Raw genomic sequence first — 19,085 nt, 5'->3', positions numbered from 1 at the left:
CTCACCCCATCCATCCGTAGACTAGGAGGAAGGGTGCTGCAGGTGAGAGTTCATCTCAGCCCCCTGTCCATGGGAGTCTGTGTAGCCCTTATGTAGGAGAAAAAAAGATGGGGTGCAGGAAGTCTTAGACCTTCCCTCAGTAGCATACCAGCTTAAGGGGAACCAGGGAACAAGCTGGGATATAGGTTGGCTCTAGTACTAGGAGTGCTGAAAAGTAATCGTAGTTTTGTCTGCTTTGAATATATCTCAAAGGGAGAATGGGTGGGTCCTGTGGTAGAGGATCTAAGTGGCCTGTTGAGATGACTCTCACTGTCCCAGGACTGATAGGATTTGCCCACAGGAAGAGTGAGAGAGTGAGTCAGGTTAGCTTAACTCCTGCTCATGAGCACCTTGATGCTTTGAAATGGACCAGAAAAGAGGCTCTGCAGTCCTCATGTAGCCTGGGAACTAGTCTTTTCCCTTTTGAAAAATGTGTATAAGAAAGCCACCCATGCACACACCTTTAATCCCAGCACTCAGAGGCAAAGGCCAGTGGGTCTCTTGAGTTCAAGGCCAGCCTGGTCTATGGAGCAAGTTCCAGGACAGACAACTATACAGAGAAACCCTAAACAAAAAACCCAAGCCAATTAAAAACAAAACGTACCCATCCTGCATCCTGCCCCAGTTCTTGTTTTGTTGTTGTTGTTGCAGAAGCAAATGTTTTCCATGCTGAGTAAGGCTCTACTGGAGGAGGTGGTGCCTGTCCTGGTGCGGCTCTTGTGCCCTCACACTTGAGTAGAAGCCGTGGCCTCGGTGTATGGCACACGGTTACCCTTCCCCTGCCGAGGACTAGATAGGGTGATTAAATGTGGCATCGCTTCCCAAGTCTCACAGAGATGCCATTTACAGCCTTTCATATTGTCTTCCATCCCAACCCCCAAGTCCTAAGGTGGCTCTGTTAGAAAAATGAATTTATTTCAATAGAAAATTACAGCTCTGCTCTTCTTGTCAGAAGTGATCTCTAAACATATATGAGTCAGAGTGTGCACAGCCCTTTGGACGTGTCCTAGAAGACTCAAACAAGGATCTGCCAGGAAGTCCAAGGCACAGGGTACTTGGCAGGTGGGAGAAAGGAAGGCCAGATCACGGAGCCTCATGGAGCTGGAGCCCCTGGGAAGACAAGGCTTGAGTGATCTGTTGAGCCCTCCATGGTGAGAATGGAAGAGTTGACATTGCTGGTGTTCACCGTACCGATGAGATTGACTATTCTAATGGGAGAAGACAGCCGGAGTTGAGGTTTGATCCAGTTCATAGCGAAATAGCTCTAGAGAAAAGAGACATCAGAGTAGTCTAAAGTAGCAACTTAAACGTGCTCCGAGAGATAATGCAAGAGGTGCCAGTGCCATTGTCTTTTCCCCATGGGTCAGCACTCACCGGAGCAGAATAGACGAAGTTGAGCAGTATAAACCCTATAACCAGTGTCACCACTAAGCATATGATTTTGGAGCGGTAGCGTTTGCAGACAGCATAGCAGAAGTGTTTAATAGGTGACTGGTACCACAGTAAAAGGGAATCATTTCGCCTGCCCGTGACAGGGACAGAGAGCAAGAGCAATCTTCAGGTTAAGTGATCCAGAGCAAAGGGCTTCCCTTTTTTTTGACAGGTTGGAAGTCCCTTACACTCAACCTCAGGTCTTATTTTCTGATACCAACTTAACCAGGTAGGAGGAAGTAGCTGTCCCTCTCCACACAGGCCCACCAGCCACCTCCCTGTACCAAGTAGGAAAAAGCTGGGCTTGCACCACCACCCTCCAGGGCCCTTACTCAGGAGGATGAAGCATAGGGAACTGGTTGGGTTCGGACTGGCCTCGCCCGGCTGGCCTGATTAGAGCTTCTCTCTCTGATAGCATCTCAAGAGTCATCTTGACTTTACCCTAGGAATACCGAAGGACAGAGCAGGGGCTGCTGTGTCAGAAGAGGGCAAGGTCGTTTCAGGACCACTTCCCTACCGCCACAAAGGAAAAGAGGTTTGGCTGCAGCCCCCCAGAAGTTTGCTAGAGAGGGTCCTATTCACTAAACACATTCCCCAGCCCCTACCGACAAACGCCACTTGTCACCATCTAGGACCTGACAAGGCCACCATCCAGTTACATTGGTCTTCTTAAAGAGAGAGATATGTTTCTGTGGGGTGAAAGGCCATTTGGAGTCAGTCTCCATCATCTTGAGGGAACATTGCTTGATGTTCTGAGCCGGAAGGGGCATGTCTGCTAAATCCAGCTCCAAGACCCCTGAGGCCAGAGAAAGGCTGTTGTCAGCAAAAGGAGTTCCTCATCCCATGTCACAAACCCTACATCAGGACCTCACCTAAGAAGTCATCTGGGGAAAAGAAGTCATTGTCCCATATCTGGATCATGAGCCGGGCTGGAAACTTCGTTGATGTGGGATCCAGGCTCCATATGTAGTCCTGGAGGATAGCAGAAGGCTGTTAGTGGCCTGCTTCTTGGACATTTTTCTCAGATACCTACTTGTCCTCTAGTGACAGACTATCAAGGAAGAAGAGTTCTGCCTGAGGACAGGACCTAACATCCTGTAACAGCTTGCAGGTCTCTGAAAGGAGCGGGTAACCTCTTGGAGCCTAGGCCTCTTTCCCTCTTTCTCCTCCCCATCCCCTTCCTTACCTTTTGACTTTGGATGCATGCACGCTCCGTTGTCAGATAGTCCATGGTAAAGATGAACCTCCAGTTGAAGGTGGCCTCCCCAGTCAAGGAGTGGTAGTGGACATCTGTCTTCTGAGTATCCTCCTCTAGCCCAAAGAGCCACCTGGGGACAGAGTCCTTTTACCTTGGGTTCCTGTGTGTGGTCCTCATCCCCCAGACAGACACAAGTGGTGATGGAGGTGTTCCCCTTAGGACTAGGAGGCTCTAGCAGGGTAACAGAACCAGGGAGCTAGGCGGCCCTCTGGAGCCCTCCTCCCCTGCCTGCCTTACCCTTTCACATAGATATCGCTCATTTTCTCTCTACTGAAGGTCTCTCGGACCAGGTCCACTTCAGCTGTGCTCCAGATGATACAGCGCAGTTGGTACCTGCAGCCACTGTGCTCTGAGGCTAGGGTGAGAACCCACCCCACAGCCACAAACAGCCTTGCCTGCCCACAGAGCCTGGACTTGGGCAGTAAAGCTAGTTCTAATCTCAATTGAGAGTTTCTACTCCCTGGGCTTGTGGGCAGCAGCACCCTGCACCCCGGGGGCTGAGCTGGAGCTCCACGCTCAGAAGCTGAGCTTTAGTGTACTCACCGTTTAGGCTTCCTGGGGCTGATGTTGACTTGCGGCCCAGGAGGTCCCAACATCTTGGGGAAGATATCCACCCACATTTGTATTTTTCCCTAGAGTCAGAATGGATTTGCTGGTTGGGACTTGCTGGTCTCTTTGGACTTGGATGGCATGAGGATGTGACACATAGGTTGGACTACCACCTAGGGGCAGGGCTTAGAGGTGACATGTGACCAATGTCACCTCCTGGGAGGTGACAGTGACCACCTGCCAGCTCCTTTAACTTTTGCCTGGGAAGGCAAGTGAGTAGGGGTGAAAGATCTGGCTTGGAGAGTCCAAGTGGGCATTGAGCTCTCCCTTATGGCTGGGTGAGGAGGTTGTGCTAGACGGCCTGTTGGTAGGATCCATGCTGGGGCTGGGCCTCTTGTACTCACAGCATGGAAGCCCTAAGTAAGAGAAAACTAGATAGGAAGGTACTTCCTAAGTACCTTCCACAGCCTAAGGATATTAAGGCAGCCACAAAGTAGTTGAGAGACAGACAGACAGACAGACAGACAATATGAGAATTAGTGGTGGAAATAGTAAAAGGAGGAAGGGAAAGGGTGGCTGTGATGGTTTGTAAATGCCCGGCCCAGAGAATGGCACTATTAGGAGGTGTGGCCTTGTTGGAGTAGGTGTGTCACTGTGGGAGTGGGCTTTAAGACCCTCTTCCTAGCTGCCTAGAAGTCAGTCTTCCACTAGCAGCCTTCAGATGAAGATGTAGAACTCTCAGCTCCTCCTGCACCATGCCTGCCTGGATGCTGCCCTGCTCCCACCTGGATGATAATGGACTGAACCTCTGAACCTGTAAGCCAGCCCCAATTAAATGTTGTTTTTTATAAGACTTGCCTTGGTCATGGTTTCTGCTCACAGCAGTAAAACCCTAACTAAGACAGTGGCACCCCCAGCCTTGGGAAACAGGTAAATAAATATGTTCTGCCTGTCAAACCACCTGACCTACTTTGACTTTTCAAAGTTGACCCGTTTGAGAACGTCAGTTTAACAAGGATGGTTATTTTAAATTTTTCTCAGCAAAAGACTTCATTAATATGAAAAATTTATAGAAGATGAAGCCATCTTGATAGTTGGACAGTGAGGGATAATTAAGATGCTCTTGAGGGGAGGCTCTGTGTCCCCAGGTTCCTTGCCATAGAAAAGAGAGCCTGCAGTTAAGTGGCCGGAACTGTGGTTTGTGTATCTGTGCCCTCTGATCTATGATACCACCTTACTACACCCAGGAGAGCAAAACAGTGGCACTGTTGGTTTTCTAGGACAGCCGAGAGCTTCCTACAACTGTTGTGAGGCCCATCCAGGTGTGAAGTTCTTGCCACTGGAGCATCTTTCCTACTCACATGCAAAACATACTTGCCTCCTGTCTGTGTATGCCGTTTGCCTGCCCTCGCCTCTCACTGTGGACTGTGTTCTGGGTGGATGGATACCCACATCTCCTGGTCCAGTCCAGTTCATAGGAGGCAGGAACAGCCTTTCCAGTCACATACCTGGTCAATACCTGGCTGGCTGTTACTGTGCAGTGTGCGAGTCTCTACATGCTCAGGAACCAGTCCCTGGGTGTTCAGGATGTACAGTGCCAGGCGCTCCTTCTTAGGCCCCAAATGCTTGTAGGTAGGGGGTACGGACTCTGGATTTGAAACAGGATCATGAAGTCATTAGCATTCCCATCTGAGCACCTTTCCCAGCCCTGCCAGAATGCTTGGCTACAGTCTCCTTCTATGAAAAGAAAGGGGAAAATTGGAAAGACGCTACCCAAGGGCAAAATCTCCTCACCTGCCCTCCTCTTTCCCTCTGCCCAGGTCCTTACTGTTTCCCTGAGGCTACACCTGTGCTGTCTGGAAGTGTGCTGGGCTCACCAAAGCTCTGCAGCTTGAACGTTTCCCCATTGTAGTAAAGTGAATCTCCCTCAACGTCAAATACAGGTGGAGGCAGCCCTTTCTGTTTGGCATATCGGTACAGAAGGTAGCTTGGGGTCATCTGATCCCTCCACTTAAAGGGCCCTGACCTGTGGGAGTATGCAAGAGGAACAGATGGGAAGGAACAGGTCCTTCCCACCTGGGTTGAGCTGCAGGTGAGGGAGCTGGAAGCGTGGGCAGAGAGGCAGGTCTAGCCCAGTTCCCAGCTATGTCTCCAGAAGCCGTGGGCTCACACCTCCCTTCACCCGGCTTGCTTGCTGAGTGGGTCCACACTCACTTGCAGTAGGATTTAGAGAGCCCACAACGGGCCCCAAAGCCAGACAGAAGTCGGTTCTCAAGGTCAATGACCGTACTTCCAATCTCATCGTCAGCAGTAATGAGGTCAAAGTCAAACAGCTGCACCTCCAAGTCCTTCTCCAGCGGGATGTTACAGGTGAGCTCATACATCCTAGAGAAAAGGCATTGCAAAGTGGCTGTGGACATGTTCTCTGTCTCACTGGTGGGCTGGCATCTCAGCCTGAGTGTCCCTGCTCCAGCTCTTCCTTCCTTCCCAGTGAATGTGGGCAGCGGAGCACAGGATAGGCCTCTGTCCACCCAGCATCTCATTTCCCTGAACATGGCTGAAAGTTAACTTCAAAGTAAGATGGCCGGGCTATGGAGGCCCGAGTGAGCGTCTTCCTTTTGGGAAAAGGTGGCGGTGGTGGATCATCCACTTATCGAGCCCCTGAGATGCTGCTTACAGGGACCTTGGAGGCTCTGAAGGAATGACTGCCTGCTGGAACTGCCCTCCAGCATGGCCTGGGGGACTAGAAAGGCTGTGGGTGACAGCTCACATGCCAAAGATGGGATCCAGAGTGTTGGGGTAGTATGAGTCCCGGCTGCCAAGCTTTGTCTGTCCCAGTTTCAGGATCACATAAGGGTCACACTGGGAAGGAAGGAAGGAAGGAAGGAAGAGGGGAATCAGTCAGGGTTGGCCAGGGAGGGTATGGACCCACGGGGGTGCCTGTGTGGGTGTAAACAGCCTGAGATGCTGCATCACCATGACTTGGGCATGTGGTAGGGGCCACTGGTGACAGATGGGACGATTTTTTTTTTTTTTTTTTACCAGGCCATTGTAGTCCTGTGGCTGCAGGTTGATGGCTCGTATCAGGTACACCCGTACCAAGCACATCTGAGGGAAGTCCTCAATCTCAGGCCAAGCCGAGAACTGACGTGGAGGTTTAAGGGCATCTGGGTCCTCCGGAAAGGGGTAGATGCGGAAGAGGCCCTGGGGGGGTGAGAAGGTATTGTAGTGCGCTAGCCTAACTTTGTAAAAATGTCCCCCAACCCCAGCCGCCTGGGTATAAGTGGGGGAGGGGGTGGTTGGGCTAAGGGTGAGCAGCAGGAGTCTTCAGGCAGGGACCATTGAGTTTAAAGAGGGACATTGAGCAAAGCACTCAAAGCTACGTGGTGTTCCAGACTATGCTGATGTCAACTCTGCACACCCACCCCTTCAAATTTGAACATCTTTGTGTCTTTAGGGGACCAGCATGAGCCAGAGCTGGGAGTCTGAAGGTCTTGCCTTTCCCAGTCCCTGCTGCACAGACCCATCCATGTTGCCGTCCCTGCCTGCATAGACCCATCCGTGTTGCCGTCCCTGCCTGCGTAGACCCATCCGCGTTGCTGCTATACTTCTGGAGCTGTTTCTTGGGCTCCTGCTCATCATCCTCAGGGGTGTGCAGAGCCAGGGCTTTTATTAGAGACTTTGGGGACAGACAGATGGGCTACAGAGGGACAGGCAGCCAAACTAGCATAGACACACCTTGAATTCCCCTACCACGGGACTGTCCACCTTGGGCTTCTCTTGGTAAAGTTTGAAGGTCTGGCAAAAGTCCTGCAGGCCCTTGAAGGTCAGAACGGCCTCCAACTCACAGTCATATACCTGTAGGGGTGTATGCAGGACCTGGCTGCTGAGGAACCGTTTGGGGAATCAAGAGATGAAGAGACTACCAGAACCCAAGCCTTTCCCTAAGAGTTTACCCTGTCAGCAGCCCTACTGTCTGCTTCAGATGGAACAGTTCTTAAAAGGGTCCCTGGTATTCTTAGGGGACAATGTACAAAGTCCCCCTTCTTTGGTGACAGATGGGCTACAGAGAGACAGGTAGCCAAGCTGGTATAGACACACCTTGAATAATTCCCCTACCACAGGGCTGTCCACCTTGGGCTTCTCCTGGTAAAGTTGGAAGGTCTGGGCGAGAGCTTGTCTAACAGGGTTCCTGCTCTAAGCTGAATGTGGTTGGTATATGGCTGCAGTTCTAGCACTCAGGAGGTAGAGGCAGGAGGCTCAGGAGCTCAAAGTCATCTACACCTACCAAGCAAGCTGCAGACCTGCTTGCGCTACACAGGGCTTATTTCAGACAAGGCAAAACCAAAGCGTTCTGCCATTTGGTGGTCCCTGACAAATTCCACCCCGTTCCCAGTGCCCTCCAGACCTTTAGGGTGTGGTAGCTTTTGTGGTTGTAGTTCAAGGACTTGTCTGCATCTCCTGTGGCCCAGAATAGCTTGCTCCACCAGTCCACCTCCTCTTCATAGACATCCTAACGGAGAAGAAGCCTTTGTTGGCTCTCAGGCAAGGCTAGAGCCCACCCACCTCCCTGAATTGATTGGGGTTCTCCCTGCTTCCCAGGACTGAGTCTGCTCTACCTCTTCTTTGCTGGAATCGAACCAGAACTTCTTGTAGACAAAGTCTAGGAACTGAAAAGGAAGGAAGGTTAGAGGAAAAGAATGGGAGCAGCGTGCTGAGCAGGCTCACCTGGCTCTCCTGACCCCATGGCCTTTACATAGGCTTTTCAGTCCAGATAGAATGGGAGGGGTGAAGGAGGGGGACTGTGCTTCCTAGTGTTCCTTGTCCATCCGTGTGGACAGGACTCAAAAGTGTACCTCACACTCTATCTGAACCTGAGGAGGCAGAATCTTTGTGTGTGTGTGTGTGTGTGTGTGTGTGTGTGTGTGTGTGTGTGTGAGAGAGAGAGAGAGAGAGAGACTGACTGACTCACCATGTGCCTAGGCTGTGATCCCCCTGCCTCAGCCTCTCCAGTGCTGGGATTATAGGCCTAACTACTATGGCCCTCCCAGCAAAATCAACCTTCCCTCCCTTCTGTATCTTGTGCTAGGAATGGAATTCAGGGTCTGTTCATGCTAGGCAAACAACCTGTCACTCAAGGTACATCTCTAGCCCTTGTCATTTTGAGACAGTGTCTTGCTTATGTAGCTCAGTCTAAGCATAAGCAATCTTGGACTTGCAAGCTTGCTGTTCCGTCTTTCTGAGTGCTGGGATTACAAGCATGTAGCTATGCCTGGCAGCATCTGCTTGCAATGAAGGCATTTAGGGACTGTATTAAAATGTGTTGCTCTTGCCTGAGAGCTTTAATCATAATGCATTAGGGGTAGAGGGACTTGGGACAAAATCTTAATGACTGGCAACCATATCGGGATCCTTCAGGAGCCAGGGCCTCAGGTAAGGAGGTCTTAGTCCACACAATGCTTGTGTGTTAGTTTTCTTGGTGCTGTGATCAAATGCCTGACAAGAAGCAATTCACTGGAAGAAGGGATTATCCTGGCTCAGAGCTTAGGACATCATGGTGAGGAGGAGATGGGCCGGTGGCTAAGATAGCTGGTCTCATTGCATGTGGATTTGGGAAGCAGTGATGAGAACCATTGCTCAGCTCTCTCCTTTTGATTTCATGTAGGGCTCCAGTCCACAGGATGCTGCTGCCCAGATTCACTGTGGGTCCTCCCACCTCCATTACCCCCATCTAGATAACCCTCTTGTCTCCTGGGTGATTTTAGATTATCAAGTTGACAGTCACTGTTAGTCACCACAGACTTCGGAGCATGAGAATCTAAATTCTTGAGTCTTTGTAAAAATGGCAGAATAGGTTAACAATCCCGGTGATGGAGAGGTGAAGATAGAAGAATCCCTTGGGCTGGCTGGCCAGCCTAGCTTAATTAGCAATTTCTAGGCAAGAGAGACCCTTGTTTCAAAAAGCAAGGCAGACACACACACACACACACACACACCACATGTATCCCCCCATACACACAGATGAATATACAATAATAAACAAAAGCAGAGGTGAGCTGGATGAATACCTGTAATCCCAGCAGCTGGGAGGAGGCAAGAAGATTGGAAGTTCAAGGTCATCCTCTACTACAGAGCAAGTTCAAGACCAGCCATATATATACAAGTGACCCTGTCTCAGAGCTGCCTCCTAGTACCGCCCCCTCAGGTGATTCTCACATGCAGACTTGATGGAGGACTAAGCCCTTAGCCTTCTCCTGAATAGTTAAGCCTCCTCATAGGAATGTTTAATAGACACGGGGACAAGGTCGTTCACATAAAAGGTATGGGAGAAGGTAGCCTGGGACTCTTACTCACAGTATCAGGCTTCTTCACAGACAGAGCTGTGGAGAAAACAAAGTCATGAGGCTCAGAAAGGGAGAAGCCAAGGCAGAGGGGCGCAAACCCCACAGAGGAGCCAGGGTCCCACCCTACGCCTATTGAGGGCTTCCTGGAGAAGAGAAGAGACAAGGCCAGGTGAAAGCAGCCTACTTGGCAGCTTTACAGTTGTGTAGTTCAGAGACCACGGGTCACAGAAATAGGGCTGGAGAAAGTCGATGTTGGCCTGACCGACCACAATCTGCTGGCCGTATTCCTGGTTGTCCACCACTTTCACCACCAGAGGCTGTGCATGGGTCTCCTCCAGAGGCATGAACTACAAGCCCAAAGAGAGGCACGTGAGGCTCCTCGAGGAGGAGACTGTCCAGCCCCTGCCCAGGGCCTCTTACCACCGTGAAGAAGAAGGTGGACGTAGGGAAGTTGGGGTTCTCCTGAAAGTTGCTGATGGGTTCTGTCTTCAGGGACTCTCCCCCACATTCCAGCAGGAGCTGGGGGTAACGCACCTTCGTCATGTTCCGAAGGCCCCAGGCCATGATCTGTCAGAGCCAGGACAAGGGGCAGACAGCACCTTAGTCAGGGTGTGTGGGGGTGGGGGGGTGGGGGAATCAAACTGGCCTGGAAGTGCCATGCAGCAGGAAGCATGCCAAGGTTAGGAATGAGGCAGGGTCAGACTAGAATCTGAAGCTTTCCCAGGCCGCTCTGCCCTGTGAGGTCAGGCTGGTTCTCAAGACCTGGCCTCCGAGCTGGTAAGTGGCAAACCTGCTCACAGCTGGCTTGCTGGCTCCAGACAGTTCTCAGACTTTGAGGTCCTGAGGCTGGCTGCCTATCGAGCCCACAGAAGCAGATGGGGCCCAGAGTTTTCAGAGTCCATATCGCCATTTAACTTACTGCTGACTTGTGTCCCACACAGCTCCATGACCAACCAGGGACCCGGCCCACTGGAATTTCTCTCTCAACCGACAAAGGAATTTCTATACTCTTCACAAGACCCTTCTTGGGGACTGAATGGGGATCAACCACACTATCTGGTCTTAAGGAGTCACTAGTTCCTGGACTACTTGACTATTATCTGTCAATTGGAACAGGGCACAGACTAACTAATATGGAGACCTCCATTTGTCCTCAAGCAGGGATGGGTTAAATTGTGGTCTGTTATTTCATCTCTGATTACTCTGTCTGCAGTATGTCATCTCTGAGCCTCCATTTCTTTCCCAGGAAGTCAGTCCCTGATACACAGTACAAGATGGTCCCAGTTCTCCTGCTTGCTGCCTGCCTTGCCATATTGTCTAGCCTCTGCCCTGGATTCTCTTCTGAAAATCTTAGGCTTCAAACTTTGGGCCAGGTTGTCAGAAAAATCTCCCCAGGAGCTGCAAGCTGCTCTGGAAAAGGTTTCTCCCTGCCCACTTCTCCCCATCTGCACACACCTCAATGGCCATCATTTTCATGGTAGGCTGAATGTTCTTGGGCAACAAGTAAATCCCATCCTTACAGGGGATGCTTAGGATTGGCTGGTGTAGCTCTTTCAGCTTCTGGAGGGCAGAAGAGGGAAAGCGGAGCATGAGGCCCTGGGGGCTGGTGCCATTGCTCCTACCCCCACCCAACATGTTGCAGAACAGAACCCATGGGTTGGAGGAGGAGGTGACTTAAGAGGGAGGTTGGCTAGGTTGACAGCACGGAATCCATCCTGAGCCCATTTGTACCTGTGTCTCTAGGATCAGCTCACAGGATGCCAAGATCTCACCCTCTTCCTCTCCCAACTCTCTTACAAGGGGGTGCCATCTCAGCGGGGTAAAGACCCAGTCTTGGAGGCCCAGCCAGACGACTGGGGGCCACATGCTCCGTCCCCACAAGATCTTGTTTCCCTAGAAGTGAAGGGAGTTCATAGAATGTAGGCAACCAACCAGGCTACCAGCATGGGCTTCTGAGAGGCGCAGTAATACGCATACATGGCCTCGGAACACCAGCCTCACTAGATACTCCAACACTTCTATCCTGAAGCAAGGCTGAGGGGTAGGTCTTCCTGCCTTAAGCCCAGTCCACTGTACCCGTGAGTCATGTTGCCACAGTTCCAGCACCACAAGTGGGGGGTTCTCTCTGGTATCTTTGGGGTCTTCAAACAGCAGAAGGTGCTGGAAGATGATCGACTGGGACCAGGTCGGAGCTGCAGAGCTTCGCAGGGTCTGGGTGCACAAGCTGTGGTTCAGGAAGACCACTTGGATGAAAGGCTCTAATTCATGGAGGGAGGGCAGGATGTCACAGCTCCAAACTGCCAAGTGAGGTTCTCCTCTGCTCTGCAGGGGCAGTCGTTAGACCAAGGAGACCCAGGACAGGCAGCCCCCGTAGCTGTGAGCCCTTATGAATGCAGCCTTTCTAGAATGCAGGCACTGCAGATCCTGTGCATGCCCCACAGGCCAGGGGAAGAACCTTTGCTTCCATCCATGGGAATGCTGTGCCCCCTGCAGTTACAGCCTGGCTTTCACAGAGACGGAGGAGGTCTAGGGATAAGCTTTCTCCTTACTGACCATCCATAGCAGCAGTGACTGTCCTTTGATATAGCTGGTGATGCTCAATGGATACAGATCTCCACAAATATCCTGGATCTCTGTCAGCCATTGCTTATCTTCTATAAACAATGCCATTAACAGGACACAGGCGGAGTAATCTGCTTGCCTCCTAAATGGTTCTGTGGTTCTTCCTTACTTGGGGCCTCCTTTCTTTCCCTCATCTACAAAGTCTCAAGTGATGCAGTTCCCCAGCATGTCTGTCTGTCTGTCTTTTTATTGTGTGAGCATTTGTATTTTGCCTGCATATATGTCTGTGGGAGGGTATTGGATCCCCTAGAACTGGAGTTACAGACCGTTGTGAGCGGCCATTTCTGTGCTGAGAATTGAACCCAGGGCCTCTGGAAGAGCAGCCAGTGCTCTTAACCACGGAACTCTCTCTCTAGCTCAGCGTATCGCTCTCCTTCACATCCCACACTTCACCCTTCTTCTGGTCTCTGCCAGACAAGCTCCTCCCTCTTGTAGGCCTACTAAGTGGTCCCAGCAAAGGGACTGAGTTCCTTAACTCCCCCCTCCAACTTTCACAGCATTGAGGTCATGTCTGGGTTTGTAGTCTTTGTTTGGGGGGTCCAAAACAATAGTCATTTGTGCTGGCTGGTGTTACTTCCGTTTGACACAAGCTAGAGTGAGTGGAGAGGAGAGAGCCTCAATGAGAGAGACATTGCCTCCATGAGACCTGCTTGTAGGTTGTACACTGCATTCTAGAAAGGCTGCATTCTAGAAAGGCTGTAGACAAGCTTGTTGGCCATTTGTTTAATTAGTGATTGATGGGGGAAGGTCAAACCTATTGTGGGTGCTGCCATCCCTGGGCTAGTGGTCCTGGGTTCTAACTAGTAAGCAACACTTTTCTATGACCTCTGTATCAGTTCTTGCCTCCAGGTTCCTGGCCTGTCTGAGTTCCTGCCCTCATTGCTTTTGATGATGAGCTGTTATGTGAAAGTGTGAAAGAAATTAACCCTTTCCTTTCCAAGTTGCTTTTGGTCATGGTGTTTCATCCCAGAACAACCCTAACTAAGACACGTTTCTCTTGGGAGAGGGGGGTCTCCATCTTTGCCACATGCTCACCACAGTCTTATGTGGGTATGTCATCAGACCTTGGGGACTAGCAGACAGGGCTGATGATAAAGGGGCATTCCTACCCTGAAAGGTCAGGATCTGGTTGTACATCAGATTCCGGGCCTGGTAGATATAGCAGAAGAGCTGGTAGTAGTGAGGCTCTGCGTAAAGAGAAGTCTCATTCAGTACCTGTCCCCAGCCTCCTCAGACGCTCCTCCCTCCTGAGGTGGAGGAGGAGACTCAGTAGACGCCCAGGCCAGGCTTACTGTTGAGGATGTAATAAATGAAAGGCGTGGTGGGGATCCGGGGATCCTCTGGGGTGTGCCTCAAGTCCTTCCAGGGTTGCCACGACCTCGTCTTCTCCATCTCCTTCCTAGGTTGGTCTTTCTGCTCCACTGCCTGTGGCCAGAAAGGGCCCCCCTCCCCCCAGTAAGTTCTCCGGCCTTCCGGACTCTTCTCCAGGCCCTAGCCATCCACAACCCCTCTACGGATGGCCCCTGCCAAACCTGAAGGGGTGGGGCCCGGTCAGCCAGGGTCAGAGATGCGTGTTCCTGATCTCCTTGGATGTGGAGTCATAAATGTCACCCAATCCGGGGAAGCCTTACCAAGGATCCCTCCAGGAGGAATATGGAAGCTACACCCCTGTCCTTGTTGGGCGCCAGCTGTCGGTGCCAGCAGCGGCGACGGAAGCGGCTTGTGGGCTGAGGGTCTAGGTGGAACCTGGAGTCGAATGCGCCATACTCCCAGCCTTCCTTTCCTTCCTCAGAGAGGTCTTGCTGCAGGGAAGAACGCAGGCTCTCAGAATCGCGCTCCTGTCCTTGCTTCGCAAGTCACCCCTGCCTGTGTCGCAACCAGGACCCTCGCCCCAAATGTCTTACCATCTGCAGGAAGGAGAGGGTCTCCTGCTCCTGACTCAGCTCCTGGCCCAGCTCCTTGTGGTTTCGAAAGCGCACGCGCACCCACCGTCGCCGGCGGCATGAGTGGTAAGTCTTTTCCACCGAGTTCCAGATCTGGGGCAGGCCGGAAGGTGGGATCCCCACGCCATACTCCCAGCCTGCAGGAGCAGCATCATGACCTCTGAGTCCACTTGAACCTGCAGACTTGGGGAGCTTTGACAGGCCTGAGAAAAGGGCCCTAGAAAGACAGGTCCTGGGGACAGAGGAGTCCTCATGTCCAGGAAAATGTGCTCAGATTGTATGATATAGACTGCCTGGGGCCAGCTGCAGCAATTGTTTGTTTCTAGGGCCCAGGCCTCAAGATTTTCAATCCACTGCTCTGTCCCCAGAGCGACTTTGAGTAAACTGAGGCTCTACAACTAAATCCATGTTCACATGCATTCACCCACCAGGTTTGCTCTGGGTCAGGCCTTGGGGGTGCCTGCTGCATCTCAACACTAGGGTCTATACCTGTGGAATAGATAGACTCTCTTCCCTAGAATCTGGGAACCCCCAGAAATTCAGACACATCCTGCCTGAGGGCTTGGCCACTCAGAGGCTCCTAGAAGAACCAGACTTAAATGCTTCAGGGTCCCAGGCCTTCATGCCTGACTTGTCGGGAGACTGACCTTGACTGTCCACTGCGTGGTTGAGCTCCACCATCCAATTCTTCTTAAAGTGCCAGCCTTGGGGACACTTCATGTTCTCCAGGGCTTCCACAGGCTGTCCATTCTGTAGGGATGTTGAGGATGGAGGAGGGACACGTGAGCTAGATGAAACTTGCTTTCGCTCATTTCCACACACAGGCCTATCATTGACCCTCCAGGCCAGAAAAATCTTGCTCCTTCTGTGGCCACCATGGCTCTGTCCTTGTTGCATTGAGGGTTGGTTTGACTTGCATGGTTCTACTCAGTGCAGTGATCTGTAACCTCCATTAAACTGAAACAAAATTCAAAGGCTAGTTCCTATATCATGGTACCATCTTTCCTGTGCTCAAGAGTGATTGAGAGGACAGAATATTTCTGTCGTGATAAAGTCTGCGTGTGAGCGTGTGTGCATGTGGAGGTGGGTGCTGGGTGCACACACGTGCTCATGCATGTGGGAGTTGGTCTGAAGCCCATCCACCTTAGTTTTTGAGAAATTGTCTTCTACTGGGATCCGGGGCTCTGCCTGTTAAGTTAAGCTGTCTGACCAGCAAGCACTAGGGGTCCTACCTATGTCTGCCTCTCCACTGCTAGGATCATAAGTATATACCACCATGCCTGTCTTTCTATGTGGATACAACTCAAATTCAAACTCCTGGGTTCAAGCGCCCTATCCTTCTGCCCTATCTCCCAGAGCAGTAGCATGACAGGCAGGCACCACAGTGCCTAGTTCTTTCTGTCATCCTACTTAAGGTATCTGCAGCTTACCATCCTTGAGGACAACCCCTTCATTGGTGCTGAAAAACTTATCTGGGGGTCTCACAGCTTATCTAGACCAGAGCTCAGATGTAGCTCTTGCTGCTGAGCCGTCCCAATTGCTGAGTCTTCCCATCTGCCTTGCCCCGTGTACCCTATGGCAGGATGGAGATGCTTACCACGTCCGTGTTGGGGATAGCTGCAGGCACCCAGGCACCTGTGGCGTTGCGAAGCTGGTTCTCATACACCTCTTCCAGCACCTGGCTCTTGTTGATGTCTATGTCCAGGAGGAGTCTGGGCAGCAGTGATACCCCAAGTTCCCAGGGCTGTCTGAACTCCCAGGGTCATCTCTGCTAGCTAAACACCCCTATGTGACATCCCATCTCCCTTGAGCAAAGCAGAGCCTAGCATACAGACAGGGTATTGGGCAGGGCTGTTGGTCTATGTATTCCCACGCACAGCGACCAAAACAGTGGCTTGGGGCCCATTCTAAGTTCCAGCTGACTAGCCCATGTAGGTGAGACATGGTCAGGGCTTGAACCCTCCTTACCTCCTCTGAGGCTCTACTACCCAGTCGTCCTTCCAATGCCATCCTGGGGGAGCCTTGAAGTCTGTCTTGGGGAGAGCCTTGCGTCCCATGACATCGGAGAAGTTGGGGCAGTGGTATAGCCCTTGTTGTCCCCAGTCATCTTTGATCTTGGCCTGATTCTCATACTGAGGGAGGGGAATGCCAGTCAATGCCCATGCCTCCTCCACCAACCTCTCAGCATTGGGGATGTTGAGACTCTTGATCCCCAACCTTTAGAAATGTAGTAGCCAGGTCAGATGGGGCCATATCTCTACTGAATCTAGGAGACTGAGGCTCAGCAGTCATCACTATCTGGTGCTGCTCAACTATGAGATAAGTTTGCCTGCATCTTCAATGTGACCTGCCTACTCCCTAGTCACTGCAGACATGAGAGATCCGGTCCTGCTACACTCATCCTTCTGTGCTACCCAGATCTTTTCTTCTACAGCCTCCCTCCATACCCTCTACCTCTGCCTTAGGCAGGACTGGTTAGACACAGCTATCCCTTCCCAACCTCAGAGAATTAGTTCCAGAATGTCCCTGTGTACCACAACCTATGCTATAGTCCCTTACGTTTTAAAATGGCCTAGCATCTGTGTATAACATACACTTTAAGTCACTTGTATGTGGTATAAGACCTAATCCAATGTCAGCACTATGTCAGCAGTTGTTCTAGTGTATTGTTAAGGTCACAATGACAAGGAAATAGGTATATTCATGTTTGGTATATGTGGTGGTTTGAATATGCTTGGCCCAGCAACTGGCACTATTTGGAGGTATGCCCTTGTTAGAGTACGTGTAGCCTTGTTGGAGTAAGTGTGTCACTGTGGGTGTGGGCTTTGAGACCCACATCCTAGATGTCTGGAAGCCAGTCTTCTCCAAGAGAGCTTCAAATGAAGATGTAGAACTCTCAGCTCTGCCTATACCATGCTTGCCTGGATGCTGCCATGCTCCCGCCTTGATGATAATGGACTGAACCTCTGAATCTGTAAGCCAGCCCCAATTGAACGTCCTTATAAGAGCTGCCTAGGTCATGGTATCTGTTCACAGCAGTAAAACTCTGAGACAGTATAGATGCGGCCATCACAGACTTAACTGCATTTTTAAGCCACAGCTGGTTCAGTAATATAGACACTGTTGACATAGGGAGCTGACTGTGCTATGATATATTATCAACGCATGCAACTTAAAAACAAAACAATGTTTTAAATGCATTTTTTGTGTGTGAAATAGCTCTAGTTGGCCTGGTACTTCTCATGTAGCCCAGGCCAATCATGAACTCCTGCCTAAACCTCCCAAGTGCTGAGAATACAGATGCCAACCAACTATAAAAAAGTAAACCCAAAAAACAAAAACAAACAAAACAACAACAACAACAACAACGTCTTATAATTCCATAACTCAAAAGGCCTGTGTTGTGGAATCCTGTCTTTCAGACATGACACAACTACTGTTGTCCTGAAATCTGGTCAGCTGTGACTACCTATGGGAGACTAGCAAGAATGCAGGCTATCTGTTGCTTTTTGGAAATACATGAACAGCTTACAAGGCTCATGGCCATCTCTCCTCCCTGTGTGCATGCGTGTGCATGGGTGTGTATATGCATGTGTGTGTGTGTGTGTGTGTACACAGAACACCCTTTGTCACATTTGGGTCTGATATATTGTCTCTCTACCCTCCCTTCCTGAACTGCATGTCCCACTGTGAGGCCTGCTCTTCCCTGCCTTGGCTCTGATTTGGCTCCTTCTCCCCCCCGCGTCTCCCCCCATTACTCCGATATCTGTCCACTCACCGTCTCTGCATACACCACCATGGAGCCCTGCTGGAGCAGCTTCAGATTCTTGCTGTATTTGACATTGCCAAGCCACATACAGACCCGGAGGGAGGCTGGGAATGTGTCCTGTCCTTCACCTTCTGGGTACTGAGCCAGAGGCAGATCAGTCCCATGGGGGTGCCATAGGAGGTAGTGTCACTCCCCGGTCCCACGGGGGGAGACAGGGGTGTGGGTGAGGGAGAGGCTGAGGGAAGGGCTACGAGATGCTTTGCCGGAATGGGCCACATCCACCCTTCTGACCAAGTCCTGGGAGCAGGGGCCCTCACATCAAACTGTGCTGGAGTCAGGAGTGCAATAGGACAAAGCTCTGTGCTGATTGCCAGCACTGAAAGGTGACTGAGTTCTGCCCTGGTGGTCATAGAGGGAGACGTCAGGCAAAGAGAAAAAGGAGGGCTGCCCAAGGTGAGCGAGGCTGCCTGGAAGCCCGAGGAAGGTGACGATGGTAGCTTTGGTGACACTAGCTACCATCTACTGCCTACAGCTTCATCACCATGCTCCAGCACTTTGCTAAGTACCCCAGGCCTCATACCCCAGTGAGGGTGTCACCAAGCCCATGGGCCTTAGGAACACGCTGAGGCCAGGATTCAGTCAGGCCCTGGACAAAGACAGGGGCTTTGCATGATGGTAGGAAGAACAGAGAGCAGGCATATTTGGGATCTGGGAGGCCCAGGGTGGCTTGTTTGTTGAGGATTGATACAGGTGTCTAGGGCAGGCCAGGCATGCTGGATTTTCCCTGAGAAACAATAGGAGCCATGAAGGGGCTATGAGGACCCTTGTTCTCTCCAAGAGAGAAGGAGGATCCATCAGGCTTGTGTTATAGCTTGCTTCTGATCTGAGGAGCTGGTATCAAATCTTACACTCATAGAATGTTCTGGAAGTCACCCAGTTGTGGTTTGCAGGAGAGATGACAAAGTATTAGACCAAGTGTAGGCATGGGAGTGGTGAAGGGGGTGGGGGATTTGAGGAGCACTTACCACAGATGTGGGCTAGGCAGTAGCTCACATGCAGAAAAGTGTAGCCCCCTCCCTACCTCTGGGGACTGTATGAGCTCAGTTCTAGTTAATACAGAAGCAGGGAAA

At 51.2% G+C, this 19,085-nt stretch overlaps 1 protein-coding gene across 1 annotated transcript in view; it reads right to left on the bottom strand.

The window, feature by feature from the left end:
- Positions 1 to 1,132: 1,132 nt before the first annotated feature.
- The window catches only part of Fer1l5 (fer-1 like family member 5), a 49,256-nt gene continuing 31,303 nt past the window's right edge, over positions 1,133 to 19,085 (bottom strand). Inside the window, exons 24-53 of the mRNA XM_021165906.2 lie at positions 17,965 to 18,093; positions 16,155 to 16,318; positions 15,784 to 15,898; positions 14,834 to 14,936; positions 14,148 to 14,323; positions 13,875 to 14,045; positions 13,536 to 13,668; positions 13,353 to 13,430; positions 11,698 to 11,879; positions 11,353 to 11,514; positions 11,077 to 11,181; positions 10,042 to 10,188; positions 9,806 to 9,968; positions 9,632 to 9,657; positions 7,897 to 7,947; positions 7,686 to 7,790; positions 7,016 to 7,135; positions 6,320 to 6,481; positions 6,048 to 6,139; positions 5,492 to 5,662; positions 5,155 to 5,303; positions 4,786 to 4,925; positions 3,272 to 3,360; positions 2,966 to 3,061; positions 2,657 to 2,798; positions 2,343 to 2,442; positions 2,076 to 2,266; positions 1,803 to 1,912; positions 1,414 to 1,561; positions 1,133 to 1,303 (exon numbers count right to left, since the gene is read on the bottom strand). Coding sequence (XP_021021565.1) covers positions 1,133 to 1,303; positions 1,414 to 1,561; positions 1,803 to 1,912; positions 2,076 to 2,266; positions 2,343 to 2,442; positions 2,657 to 2,798; positions 2,966 to 3,061; positions 3,272 to 3,360; positions 4,786 to 4,925; positions 5,155 to 5,303; positions 5,492 to 5,662; positions 6,048 to 6,139; positions 6,320 to 6,481; positions 7,016 to 7,135; positions 7,686 to 7,790; positions 7,897 to 7,947; positions 9,632 to 9,657; positions 9,806 to 9,968; positions 10,042 to 10,188; positions 11,077 to 11,181; positions 11,353 to 11,514; positions 11,698 to 11,879; positions 13,353 to 13,430; positions 13,536 to 13,668; positions 13,875 to 14,045; positions 14,148 to 14,323; positions 14,834 to 14,936; positions 15,784 to 15,898; positions 16,155 to 16,318; positions 17,965 to 18,093 — 3,891 coding nt within the window. The remainder of the gene's footprint in view (positions 1,304 to 1,413; positions 1,562 to 1,802; positions 1,913 to 2,075; positions 2,267 to 2,342; positions 2,443 to 2,656; positions 2,799 to 2,965; positions 3,062 to 3,271; positions 3,361 to 4,785; positions 4,926 to 5,154; positions 5,304 to 5,491; positions 5,663 to 6,047; positions 6,140 to 6,319; positions 6,482 to 7,015; positions 7,136 to 7,685; positions 7,791 to 7,896; positions 7,948 to 9,631; positions 9,658 to 9,805; positions 9,969 to 10,041; positions 10,189 to 11,076; positions 11,182 to 11,352; positions 11,515 to 11,697; positions 11,880 to 13,352; positions 13,431 to 13,535; positions 13,669 to 13,874; positions 14,046 to 14,147; positions 14,324 to 14,833; positions 14,937 to 15,783; positions 15,899 to 16,154; positions 16,319 to 17,964; positions 18,094 to 19,085) is intronic.

The sequence above is a fragment of the Mus caroli genome, chromosome 1 (genome assembly GCF_900094665.2).
Source record: "Mus caroli chromosome 1, CAROLI_EIJ_v1.1, whole genome shotgun sequence".
Classification (NCBI taxonomy): Eukaryota; Metazoa; Chordata; class Mammalia; order Rodentia; family Muridae; genus Mus; species Mus caroli.
Note: the sequence above shows the minus strand (reverse complement) of the source record. Positions and strands in the feature narration are given on the sequence as shown.